The 14,447-nt window shown below is 34.8% G+C and overlaps 1 protein-coding gene across 2 annotated transcripts in view; it reads right to left on the bottom strand.

Moving 5' to 3' along the window:
* Positions 1-14,447, bottom strand: part of CWF19L2 (CWF19 like cell cycle control factor 2) — an 80,173-nt gene that overhangs the window by 39,085 nt on the left and 26,641 nt on the right. For both annotated transcript variants that reach the window (XM_062577516.1, XM_062577507.1), the window contains exon 10: positions 12,815-12,904. In XM_062577516.1, the coding sequence (XP_062433500.1) occupies positions 12,815-12,904 (90 nt within the window). The remainder of the gene's footprint in view (positions 1-12,814; positions 12,905-14,447) is intronic.

Below are 14,447 nucleotides of genomic sequence, written 5' to 3'. Positions count from 1 at the left end.
AGGAAAGGATAATGAGGACACTTAGAAATACAAAACAGCTTCCACACAAGGAGAAACTAAAAAGTTTAGGTTTCTTCAGCTTGGAGTAGAAACAGCTGAAGGAAGTATGGACAGGAAAGAGCGCCTCTTTCCCGTGTAGCTGCTAAACAAAATGGTCTGAATGCTACTCCTTGTTACTGAATAAAGTATTTGTAAATCACTGAATGCCTGTAGACAGGACAGCATACCAGAAGAGAGATCGACATACTCAACTTCTTAAACCTTCACTTCATCATCTGAGACTAACCACAATGTGAGATGGCTAGAAGCTGAAGGACCTCTGGTCTTATCTAACAAATGATTTATTTACATTATGTCATTGATTCAATAGTGAGCAGAAGAAAAAAAAAGGGAGAAGTAGGTTAACTTTTCAGATCCCCTCTAGTTCTATTTTCCCAAGTTTTGTATTACATACAAGGCCACACATTACTGTCTTGATATTTTTAATCGACCTGGTACTTTTATAGTGCTGCTGATAGCTTTGTATGTTCAATAAAGACTGTTCAATGCATATCCATTATTCCAGAGTTACTGAAAAATCATACTGTAATTTGTGATGTCAACTGTCTCATTAATTCAGGAAACCTCAAGTGGAATGGAAATTATTACTTTTTTCCTACTCTTATTTTATCCATTAAATTTTTCTTTACATTTTTATAATTTTTATTCCTAAGATAGTGATGCACTATGCAGCAGTATTCATTCAGCATGCACTAGAATGAAGTAACTATTTTCTTTCCTGTTAACAATCTGTGAAATCATCAAGGAACTGTAACCATCTTTCACAAAACAAGCACTATTACCTTATTGGGCTTTATTTATAGATAGAGCTACTGTAGTCTGTTTTTTTGCTTTTAACTTGTCCTTAATATCCAAGAGTATGTTTATATCTTTATATAGCTACAGGTATTGCCTTCAAAAAAAACTACAAAGCTTACTTTAAACCTCAAGTTTTTGAATGACTTTTGAATAAATAAACATAAGACATAAACGCATTATATAATACCTCACAACAATTCAGTCATTTAAAATATTAATAAGTTAATACATATTTGCTATTAGAACTTCCTATGTAATTATATATAATTACAATATAGAGCAAATAAATTATCTTAAATATTATCAGACTAGATGATGATACCTATCATTAAATATTAAAATTTTTAAACTATAGAAAAGGTTCAAGTCCCTTCCCAAACTGTGGTCGTCATGATGACTGCTACATAACATAATTTATACTCTAAAACAACGATTGTGTGAATCTACCAAACTAGAGCACAATTGTTGTCATTAAAGAAGGAATATGGATTTCTAATTCAAACTGATTAAATAGGCACAGTACCCTAACTCTCAACATATCTACAGAATGCTATACAGCAATTAACACAACTAAAGATAACTAAGTGGGCAAGTCTGTTTTCAAATGATAAATGCTTTAAATTAAATACATAAATAAATAAAATGAAGTTCTGAAAAAAATTAAGTCTCCAGAGATGTCTGTTCCATAATTTAACAGGAAGAAATGAAAAAGCTCTGCCACCAGGTGTGCAGTTTAATCTGAGGAACAGATTCTTGAGAAGCAAAACAAATAGGGTAAGCAAACCAATCATTTGAGATAGGTTCTGTTAAACTGGAACTGTTTCAGCGCTAACAGTAATAACAAAGAAAAATATATTTTTTAAGATTCAGTATATTGTGGGATAGGGAGCTACCAGAGCTGGAAAAAGACCAATTTTAAAAAATTATTGAGCCAACAAAAAGCTGTGTATTGTACAAGCTGAGAGTTGTACGCAAATCTCCACCAAGAGCTACAATGAAGTAGCCCAAGCATAATGTAACGAAAGAATAACAAGCTCAGCAAGAACCTTCAACAAGGAGCAGACCAACACAACCACACCAGCTATGACCTTGGACAACTTAGAAGCTGATCCAAGCACACTACCTGCTTCCTTTCTCTTACCATTTATGGCCAGTGGAAGTACTTTGAATTCACTATCATCTTACTCCTCTGTTGGAAAATTTTATCCCTGTATTATCATATCATGTGAGTGTCTAGCACTTCTTATCACATGGACACACCAGAAGCTATTTCCTCCACTTGCTATTTCCTTCTCTTTAATTATTCTTTTCTTCTCCCATTTCAAATACCCTTCTTTTCAGTTCTCAGGTTCTTTTCACATATGATCAATAGTTATCAGAAGGGATGAGTCAATCATTTTTAGAATGAAGTCTGCTTTGTTCAGTGATAACAATTTCTAAGAGCAAATATCACCAGTGATAAATTCAATCTATTCACTATCTTGTGTTCCCATATAACATCACTTAAGTATCACAGCCTCTAAGTTACCCTTGAAGATCTGCCACTGGTAGTTAATAGAACTGTCAACTTCAAATATAATACCTATAAAAATCAATAGACACAGCTTTCTCCATAACAAGACCAAGGTTTGGATCTTAAAGCAAGATGAAATTAAAATGGTCTCAGGTCTGTAACAGAAGACCATGATGTAAAAGCTTACATCTTTGATTTTGGTTTCCTACAGCAGAAAAAGAAAAAAAAAAAAAAGAAAGAAAGAAAGTATCAGCATGAGGAAACAAAATCCAAATTTAACCTAGCTTAAAGTTTTATTATTTCAAGAAAGGCTCAGTAAATAAATAGTAATAAGCATCACTGTAACAACTTCATAAGAGATTAGGCTAATACAGAAAATAGAGAATAGAAAAATAGTTTCAGAAGATTAGGCAGCTGGTGTGCCTTAATCAACACCTGGCAATTAACAGTGAGGAGATGCGTCAAAAAATCAAATGTAGGCTGTATTACAACAATTAACTAGCCTATAGAAGAGTAACTTCATCAGTTAATGCTAGGTTTACGATAAAGCTCAAGACTGTCAAACATCATAGCTCCTATTTGTAAATGAAAACGTTCATTATTATAAAAGAATTAGATACATATAATAAATACTAATTGTTTAGCCTCTTTTTTTCTTCAAGTCAGCAAGTGACACAGGTTAATAACATGTTGCGTAAAAAATATATTTTTCATTTAGACATAAAATTGGTTGCCCTTTAAATTCAACAGTTCTTTGTTCTTACATTAAGAAAAAAGGTTATTTTATCTACACTGTTCATTTTTCAGAGTAACTATCTCGACTTTCTTATTCATCTCTTCCTTAACATGAATGCCTCCAAGCATCCCTTCATTCAAAAATCTTTCTATTCATTCTCAGGGCTTATTTTCTTATTGTGTCTTTGAGACAGGGTAATCAGAATACTGTCTTCTGAGTAGAACATACAAGGATGCAAACCTCAAACTGTAAGAGCAGAACAACAAAAATTCAGTAAGAGTCATACCATCTCCCTCCAGAGGTAAGATTAGAACTAGTAGCATAACTAGTAGTGAAGAAAACTAGAGACTGTTCAGTCTAACAAAACAATAATACTGGGTGTAAGCAAGCCAAATAACCTTCTAAGTACAACCTTGGAAAAAGGTTTAAAGACAGTTTGCTATTTTAAATTGCTAGCTACATTTTTAAATAGCTAGCTGTTTAACATAGCATAATACTGAAAACACAGGATGCAAAAGAAGAAACACCAAAAAATGGAGTGATTAGATGGCATGTTTTTATGGAAAGGGTATCTGAGGTGAAAATATGTATATTCAGACCATAAAAAGTATGGCAGCAGGTTACTACTTAAGTTCACAAATTCCTGTTTCATCTTATCAAAGGCAGAAATGCAATGTAAGACACTGAGAATAGGAGCAAAAATTCTGCATATGTAAATAAAAATAACATTTAAGAGAATAAAAGCACTGCAAGAAATCTCAAAGATGTTCAAGCCTCAGGATTCAGTACACTGAAGAGAGATTTACTAAGTAACCGTATGACATTTTCAAAGACCGCAGCATCAAAAAAAAAAAGAGATATGCTAGGATAAGCTTATGAATGGAAATGACAATTTTGTCAAAGGAGAATGTATAGAACACATTTTTGGTTTTGCTTCTTTAAAGCACTAGGAGAATGTGGACAATTAGATGTCGCAGGCCAAAGAACCAGCTCTGTATCTTCTGAAGTTGGTGTTTTCTAATATACCGCAATTTGGTATTTGACATGAAAGAACAACTCCAGTTTCTAGTCTAGTATCCATACCCTCAAACCATTAACACAGCTGTTATTTTTGATGATATTAAAAGAAAGTCAAAGGTTTGAAAAAGCCTGGAGTCTAAAACATCTTATCTGGAAGCAACTCCTTTGGGCTCACCAGCAGAGCAGAAAGGGGAAGCTAAAACAGACATTGGCATTAAAGCATCTATTCTAGAGAGAAGCAGAGCAGGCATGTGTGTGAGTTTGCATACACATGCAGCAAACTGCCGCGAGCTGAAACTATCTCATTATCCAGATGTGTTGGCCAAAAGCCAAACCTCTTAGTTTAATTACTCTTCTTAAATAACCTATTTCTATAAAATATTTTTGTTTTATGTTGGGAGCAATGGTTAATGAGACATAATCTGTTATTAAGACCAGGTGTTTCCAGCTGTCATTGTTTGATCAAGTTCTCCATTCAAGACCTCATTTTTAACACACTAATTGTGTTTCACTGCTTAATGCAGCAAGTTAATCTTTCAGATTTAGTTGTGCTGATGAAAAGGACACCAGGTTGTCACCTCGCATATCAGCGTTAGGTATTTATCGAATCTTTTCTAAGAAAAGGGAGTGAAGAGTGGACATGCAGTGGCAGAATATGCAGAAATTCAACCTAGTATTAGGAGAAAAGTACAGCTTGGAAAAGGCTTTTATGCCTACTGTCAAAGCATACTCCAAAGCTTTTATATTTTCAGCTTGAAGTTCTATCTACTCTGCCCTTATATTGCTCTTACACGTACTGAAACTAGTAAGAGATTTTATTTAACCCTTAGTTCTCATGTTCCTTATGAAAACTGATCATATGCTCTACTACTTTCTTGACATAGTTTTAGTTGCTGATACAATTTCTCCAGTATTTAATTACAAAAAAACAATTTCCTGTAAATTATATCCAGGAAGAGACACTTTGTCTTAATAGCTTTTTGTCTTATGAATCATTGTTTAATCATCTCTTATTGACAAGAGTCTCTACTAAACATAAGTGTTCAAGGAACTACACTCAGAAATTGCATATACCAATTGTTTTTAAAAAGTGCACACTACTGTTATTAAAGCTGTTCTGTGAGGTTATGCCTACTTTATTATTCCCTGTTCCAGTTAGAGTTAGTTAACTGTTTGTATGGAAAATACAAAGTTTTACTTTGAAAGAAAGAATGGTATAAACTTCTTGCAGATGAGATTCAAGTGTGATGGAACAGTCAGAGTTAGAAATTATGATGAGCTGAAAATAATTTCAAGTAAACAGGCCCATCTGCATAACAGTAAATTCCATCCTGTCCCTGCTAATTCAGGACCATATATAACAGTATGCAATATATAGTATTTTACCATAGGTAAGATTTGAAGTATAAATGAAGTTGTTATATTCAGTTTCCTTCCTGAAAAAAAGAATAGTGTTATTTAAAAAAAAAAAAAAATGCAGAGCTACTAGATTCCAACAGAAGTCTCTCAATTTTCACTTCCAATGTATCCAGGGATTCAAAAGTAAACAAATATCTGACACATTAAAACTTGTGTTCACTGGTCATTTGTGGGAGGTAGTGTTGGAAATCCGATCATTTGTATTAAACTTTGTTTCCTGAGTAGGAGTTAAAACAAAGAAAAAATCGAACAACAGCAGCAACAGAAGCATGCAAGGTACACTAAATTCCTGACATTAAGGAAATTTGCATTAAAAGATGAGCTCTGCCTATGTCATAAAACTCGCTAAATAAAGAAATAACATTTCTTTCCACTGTAACATCCTCTGTGGCAGAGACGAGATGGACAAGGAATGGACTGAAGGGTGTTACTCTTACAAAGGCAACAGGTAGCCTAGTAAAAGTACCTTCCTTTAAAGCAGCATCATGTTGATCAGATGCCTTCTGTAAAATGAAATGCATTATGCGGCAAAAATTTAAGACCAATTTTAACAAAAACAAAGATTTGCTATGATGCTGAAGTCATTCATGTTTTCCTTCACTTTTATCACAAATACATGACAGGGGAGCCTATATTTGTATTGCTCTACTCTTTTAGAACTTCACCATATTTTTTAAAATATTCTGTAGTAGTATACTATCTACCATGTTATTTTGCTTTAAGTATAAATTTCTATTTTACATTCAATTTTGTATTAATTTTGTATTTTAAACACAATCCATCATTATTAAGAACTACCTCTAGCAATCACTCCGCAAAGTCTACTTTCTGCTTCCTGCATTCTGGTTAAGAGCTATGGAACACAGTCAGTTCAAAGTTGAGAAATTTATTTTTTTAAGCTAAACTTCACATCAAATTGTACAATTTTAGAAGATGCATGAATTTATTCATCTACCACCATAAACTGAGTCTAGAAGATTAATTAATATTTTATCATGTGTCAAAATGTTTCCTGATTAAAAAAACAGAAAACAGTAAGTCAGCTTTTAGTAACACAAAAGTAGATAACCTTTTGCTTAGCATATTTGACTCTGTTCTTATGCACGGACCACATTAAAGGTTTTGTGAGAAAGCATGGAAAAAATTTTGAAAAAAAAATTAAAAGGGCAAAGCACACAAATAATATACTTCACAAGTTATTTAGAATCATTGTAAATTACCTACAAATCAAAACATGAAAGCAGTCATACTGGGTCAGATCGAAGCCCAACCTCCCCTCTTCCACAGTAGCCAAAACGAATGCCTAATAAACCATTTAGGAAAAGGAAGTACACAGTATTTTTCCTGACTACTCCTAGCTTCCAAGCATTTGCAATTCAGGGACTTAAGTGAGCCAGACATCATTTCTGAGCAATCCTGTGGGGGAAGGGGGGAGGTATTTTTCATGAATTGTGCCCAGTCTCTGAGTCTACTTAAACTGCTAGCATCCACTCTATCCTGCCGCAACAATTCTGTGAAGAACCACCTTTCATTCATCTTCTGTCTGGGTCTTTCTCATTTAACTTCTTGCCTCTAATCTTTGTACCACCAAAAACCACTGCAAAAGATTTGTATCCAAAGAGCACTAGTGTTCTAGGTATATTTTGCTAAGTAAAAGTATAAAATAAAAGCACGAGCGACAACTCAGTTACAACAATTACTGACAATAGCAGAGATCACATCCTCATAAACAAAGCCCAAACCAAGACAGTTATGTGTAGTACTTTCAGATTACCTGAAATTCAAACTGTACTTAAAAAGGTAAACCATGAACATATAGAACTTTTTTTAAATGCTGAAGCCCCAAAAATTTTCTGCTGCCCCCTTATATTGAATAAGTACTCATTTTTGAGTACCTACTCTACTACCCACCTACTCTAAATGAGAAACTCTACAGTACAGCAACCTTCTCTTACACAATATCACTAGGGCTCATTGTGCAACTTCGTTTTTCCACAAAATGCCCATGTAAAGTTAAACATGGGCATCAAAGTATCTGAACACAAGCATCATTTAATTTCACCTCAAATTAAATTAAAATATTTAACTCAGGGTTCATCTCTTTATAGAGCACAAGTTGCTCTTTTGCATATTTGGATAGCTTTTTGATTTCCATGGACTCTGCAGGTTGCTTCCTGCTCAAACATGAAGGCAAAACAAGCACAAACTAAGCTTTCAAATCACTTTTTTGAGATGCATGTGTATTATATGTATTCACTGCAATTGCATCCATTTGACCCAAGTATTTAAATATGACAGCAATTAAGGTCCCAACTTTAACACGGTACTTAAGCAGATGGCTTTGCTCAAGTATATCACTAATCCTACTAAAATGTATAGGTCTATGTGCTTAAGGCTATTACTTCTTCAAGCCCCTTAACTAAGGAGTTTAAGGATTAAAAAAATGCTCTATGGTAAGATCATGCTGACAGTGACTTCCCAGCCGGTACCTGCCCAAGCGGAGTAGTGCACACAACGCCCAACAGCATCATGCACAAAACAACTTCAGCCTAGAGATCTGCAGGGTGCTACATTCAAACAAGCAAATGTTTCACAGGCATGACCACAAAAAAAACAGTCGAGACACCTATGCATTTTGCACCTAGCACTTTCAGTCACAGGCTTGGTACTTCCCATTTGCAATAGATATATCCACAGGATGTATTCAATAAGTGCTACTTAATCCAATGTGCCAAACGACACGCTTGTTTGGTGTCTAGAGAACTTAAACTTAGGCTGTCAGGCTGTTCTAACTTCAAGATCCAAACAAAATTTGGATCAGAATGTTTATTTATTGCTACCAATACAGAAAGTAATCTGTGAGGCACCTAGGGGTATCAGATATTGACATATTTAGAGGTGTGAAGAGAAGAAAAATTAAAGATACCTTTCACTACCAATTATCTTCCTTTCTAGTCTGTTCTAATTCACAAATCTGAGAAGTCTTCTGAACTTATGGCAGCCCAATACACAGCTGTATTATCTCACAGTCTTTTCTCACTATAAAGTTGAAACTTTTTACCTTCTAACCACATATTCAAGTACAAAGAGTGATAACAGGGATGCTTCTTTGTTTTCCTAGTACAGTTAACTAGGACAATACTAATGACAGCACATGAGTTCAGAAGTTATTGAAGATATACTATCCTCATTTTAGGTTCATATAAATACACTGATATTTTATCAAAAAATAGCTGTAAAAAAATCAGTAGGAGAATGTGCAGTCGAGAAATTAACTATTTAAGATAAAAAATGATGTGGGTGACATTTTAGTGGACCAATACCCCCAAACAGCATTCTCTATTATCCTTCCTTAAGTAGCAAAAAAGCAAGATAACAGCTATTTATGTCTTCAGGAAGACTATCTGTAAAAGCTAACCTCTTTAACCAAATTTAGATTGAAGAATGTATATCTCAATTCAAGCAATAGAATTTCATTTACAAAGCTACTCAAAAGCCACAAACAATTTTAAAAAAAACTCAACTAACAAATTTTCACCTTCTCTGTACTTTGGACACGTCCAAGCCTAGCAATTGAAAACAAAGCAAACGCTAGACAGGCAAAATTGCTGTAGCAAAAAAGGCTAATAGTTAATGAAAAAGTCCCTCAATACTGCTAAAAAGTGGCTTCAAATAGTGTTAGTATTTTGTTTTCTTTCAATATCAAGATAATTTAATCTAGGATATTTTCAAGCACAGAAAATCTACCGTATTACTTATTTGTGATTGCTCACTTTAGTTAACAGAAACATCACACTAACAGGAAAAAAAATTTCTTCCCCTGGATAAATCTTGGCTATAAGATTACCCAAATGGGCTAACTCAGGGTACTAGTACTCAGTCCAGTTCTGCTGCAGTATCTTGTACAATTATGTGATTATTTCTAGGTTCTTAAAGGCATGTATACTTTAGCACAGTTTTGCCTCTTCCAGATGGAAACCTGTACTTGCAAGTTCTAAATGCATTACAGATACCAAGTTTTAAAGCTAAGGATCACTATGGCCAAAAGGAAAACGCTAAGAAAACTGTCTTATCAGGACTTGTAATCCTGGTGAAATATAATAAACCGATACAAATACAGTACTTAACACCAAATACCAGTATTTGCAAAAGAAGAGGACAGAGGTGACAGTCCTACCTAGGGAGACCCACAATTACTTTCATTGCTTCCTGAGTTATGTCTCTGATTATCAAAACAGAAATGAGAATAAGGCAAAGCCACGTTTCAAGTCCTTTCAGGACCGTGCTGTATCAAGGAACCCATGACAAACCAGCCTTGAAATAAAATCCTTAGTGTTTTTACTAGTAGCTGAGGCAAAGGTATCAAACTTTGGGATCAACAGGACATCCTTTTGGAATACCACCTCCGTGGAAAATGTTTCAGGTATCTTTTTGAGGATACAGCTGCCTGAACTGATTGACAGTATCACTTGGGCAGTCAAGGCTATAGAAAGATTGATTCAAACTATCAAATACATCATCTTCACTAATTAGTCTCTCTTGCATTACAAGACAGTTTCTGCAATCTTGCCTGTTCAAACATACAACATGATACAGTTGGCCCTTAATAATGTAGGACATCCAACACATTCTGCTTGTGCCACAAAACTCCAAAATCAGTCTGAGCTGTAAAACTGGTAAGACAACCCTGGCAGCCATCACAAGAAGAGTACTATGGACAGAGCAACCTTGCCGGACTGCGCACACTCAGAGGCCACTTAAGACAGGCTAGAAGTAGCCACGAAACATAGCACAAGCAAGGTATATCCAAAAAGACAACACAGCAAGCTTTTAAAATCCACAGGAAGCTATACTCCCCTTAGAAAGTGAGGCCTGGCAGTAATTACATCCAGATTGATTTCATGCAAACTCCAAGGTTTTTACAGTGGTTTCGGGAGGATTTTGCTAATTTACCACAAGCCTAATAAGTTGAGGAACTTAGCAGCAGGTTGTAAAGAGGTTGACACTGTTCAGGCATGACAGTTCAAGAAATATCTACAGAACTATAGACATCAACTCAGTAGCATCTGTGAAGGTCTATGTTCATTGGCAAACAATGAAAATTTCAAAATAGTTGGACGGTCAATAGTCTTGGTTCCTGCAAACCAAAGACAGTCCATCTGTCTTGCAGAAATGAACATTAAAAAAAGCATTTAGAAGTAAAGAGATTTAAAAATTAGGCTTGAAGTAATGTAATTATCCAAGAGATGTTGACCCTGGGGTACACAAACAGGTCAACATGAAAAGCAAAACTGTGGATTCTCGGCATCCACAGGCTGTTTCAGAAAGGTATGAGTCCTGTTTTTAAAACCCTTCAATCCTTTCAAAGAGCTTGCATCAATCACAATGCTAAGTGGTCACTGAGGGTTTAATCAAGCTCCCAAAGGAGGTAAAAAAAAAAAGCAGGGGGAGGGAGGAGGGAGAAAAGGTAGGGAGTATTCACATCTGGTTTTCCAATCAGGTTTAAGGGGAATGCAGAAAATGGACTAGACATGTCCTGTCAGTCCCCAAACTCAGCTTGGGTAAATATGCACACAACGGTGCAAAACTGAAGACTACAAGCACACAAATAAAAGAAAAATCATAAATATCATATGGTATATTCATGAACAGAAATAAGTGAGTTAATCCCTTTAAGGTTTTACAGCAGCAAGTTGGTATTTTACAGCCAAGCCTGTAATATGCCTTTCCTCTTCAGTAACACTCCTTTTGGCCTATTCATGAATTTTTTAGGCAACAGTCAAAAGAAATCAGGACTTAAATCAGATCTTCTGGTTACAAGTATGTAACCAGAAGGATACAGACTCATGTTCTTCTTCATCCATTTATCCTTCTAGAACCCAAATTTCTGCACTTCTGAGCTCAATGTTTCTACATGCTGGGAGGATACTACTCTTCACAGAGCCATCTACCACCTAGTAAAAGCAAAAGCTTTTGGATCAAGTATCCTAGGATGAAGAGGGCTAGAAAGAGAGGCATCATGCTAAGTAAGTTTTCACTTTTTAAAAAATTAATGATTTCTCCTTTCTGAAATTTTAGTAGCATTTACATTTTGTGCTTTTGTAATGACCATACGTTAGGTACTCTTTAAAAATCCTTTTATTAAAAAATTAATTAGAAAAACATGGCTAAGACTTAGGCTGCCCAAAACTAGTATTCATGATGCGATTTCTAAGGAATAGATCTTTTCAAATACTTTTAAGACCAGCTATTAACACAGCAAGTCTTCTGCCTTCTTATCTTAAAACCTGAAAGTATTTGCTCTGTGAAAGTATTTGCTCTGTGTAATTACACAAGCTTTTTTCAGCTTTTTCGTTTATACACAAAAACATGCCTAACAATGAGACTATAATGAGGCATAGTCTACCTACACAGAGCTTTTGTAACCTTAAATCTTTGTGAATTCAAGGACTTGCACATTACTGTCATAGTGTGTGATATGTTGCCAAGTACATCAACTTCCATATTAGTCTGTCTTCTGATGACAGCAGAAATACTGGTCAATGCAAGATGCCTGTCATCAACACTTTTCAAAAAAGTATTAGTGGCTCTTCAAACTGTGATGATAACCTGCAGCTGAATTTTAAGTCTAGAACTGGGATCAGTGACACACTGGATGAAAAAAAAATACAGTTTTGCTTAAGTTTCCTCCCCATGGTAAGCATGTAGTCCATAAAGAAAGGTATTGACTTGTAATTGTTTCTTTTGTAACTGTATCAAAGCTAATATAGAAGGTTATTACACATTCCTTGAATGCCACCCTTTAGAAAGAATATGTAAAGTGACAGGTTCTTTAGAGATATCTGAGTTATATAACAGCCATGGCTGGCAAATCCTGGCAAGGTAAGCAAGATGCGGACCACCTGCTTTGGTGCCTACGTTGGTTACTGAAGAGCTCGAAAGGCAAGACAGTCTAAGTTCCAGATACCAAAGTCTAGGTTCCCTGGGCAATCTTTCACTATATCACATTTCAGTTTTACTTTTAATAGAAGGCGTAAGTATAATTCCCGAGAAAATACTACAAGAAAAAGAAATTGCTATTAAAGTTACTATGGTACAATAAAGAAAGTTATATCACTAAAAAATATACAATTTTAGTTGAACAATAGCTCATCCGAGATCATACCTTGCAATTTTCTTAAGTATATTTTATATACTCTACAATTCAACTGCTACCTATATTACATCATTTTGCAAGCACAAAGAATAGAAGAATGTTTTTCCCTTACCACTCTGCTAGACTTCGTTGGAACCTGGTTTTGATTCTCCCTTAATTTGCGTGCATTCTCAAGCTCTGCTTGAAGTTTTGAAGCCAACTCCTTCAAAGAAAGTGGTAGTACTGAATTAGTTTAACTTTTTAAGCTTTTAAAGACCTTTATATCAGAAATAATTTATTTCAATTCTCCATGCTTCATATACTTTTTTTTTTTAATTCTTAAGATACAAAAGACTAAAGAAAACATACAAATATCATTCACGCAATTCCTTAGTGGAAATAAAACCCAAATAATTTTTCAAAACAGAGGTATCTAAAGCACATCCTCATAAAAACAACACAACAAAAATGATGTTTAAACATTAGTCAGTTAAGCTAATAAATGCTTTATGTAGGTAAGCACAAGAGCTGTTTTATGCAAAGCTAAACAAGGAAGCCTGACTACATCAACCTTTCCCAGACTATAATATACGTATATGAGAGGTATTTATACGCACACACACACACACACTCTCTTGGTCTGCTATTCTAATAAGTCAAGAGAAATGCGTCTCATTCCCAGTTTTACATGGCTCTACACCACATCTTCAGTACTGAAGAGCTTACTTTGGGTATTAAGATGGAGAAAAGATGGAAAACAAGAAATTTTTACAGCCTTGCTTAAATTGTTTTTGACACTCCTGCTCTTTTGTCCATCTCTTCGTTATGTAGATAAAGCAACTTGGTTTTGAAGAGCCAAATTCAGCACTGGTGTGCTAAGAACTTAAAGTCAGATGACAACCTATTAACACATGAGAAAATCTAGTCATTTATGCTCTGACACTTTGCCAGTTTCACTGCTTGGACTCTAGTCATTCCTGCATTTGCCTCTCTCAAAATTAAGTCATTTGATCATTGCCATACAACAAGTAGAGATTAAGAATTCATTTGGCCCACATGAGCAACCCTGAGCTCCAGCCACTAGGACATGCAGTTATATAATTATCTGCTGGGGATGACCTGGCTTAAGTTACATTTTCAATCTGATCAGAGAAAAAGCACAAAAAATTATTCAAAGAGGAACAAGATGAGGGTTTATTATTTGTGATTTATATTTCTATTTTAAAACCTCATAATTGCTGAGTCCATATACAGAAAAGCATAAATATAAATTTAGCAGCAAAACTGTAATGTTGGCTTCTGCTATGTGATTTTTGTCAGAACAAAACAAGATGTAGAAAAAAGCAAGAATCATTCTCTCCGCACATACTGCCCAGCGCGTGTTTATTCAAAATATTCTGTTACTGCCATGCTTAAAAATACCTGTGCTCAACCTTTATTTTTATGTGGATGATGTTGCTAAAGTAGAGAAAAACACATTAAAATTTTCAATGCTCTCTACAAAGTATTTGGGGTGTCTTTTATTTCTCTTTTTTTTTTTTCCAACATTTTATAGTAATTACTGTATGCTTTCAATCATTTTTCCCTTAGAAAGGCAGGGCTATTAAACAGCATCTTATGTGACTTACATTATATGTTAGAATTGTGAGGGACTAATCTCATTCGTAAACATGTTTTTCTCACCAGTGTATTTCCCCCCTCAAAACATACAAGTTACAAAAGCTACACATTGAAACAACTATTTAAATGATTAAAATTCATAATGT

This window comes from Rhea pennata, chromosome 1, assembly GCF_028389875.1.
Source record: "Rhea pennata isolate bPtePen1 chromosome 1, bPtePen1.pri, whole genome shotgun sequence".
Lineage (NCBI taxonomy): Eukaryota > Metazoa > Chordata > Aves > Rheiformes > Rheidae > Rhea > Rhea pennata.
The sequence above is the reverse complement of the archived record's forward strand: the minus strand, read 5'-3'. Positions and strand labels throughout refer to the sequence as shown.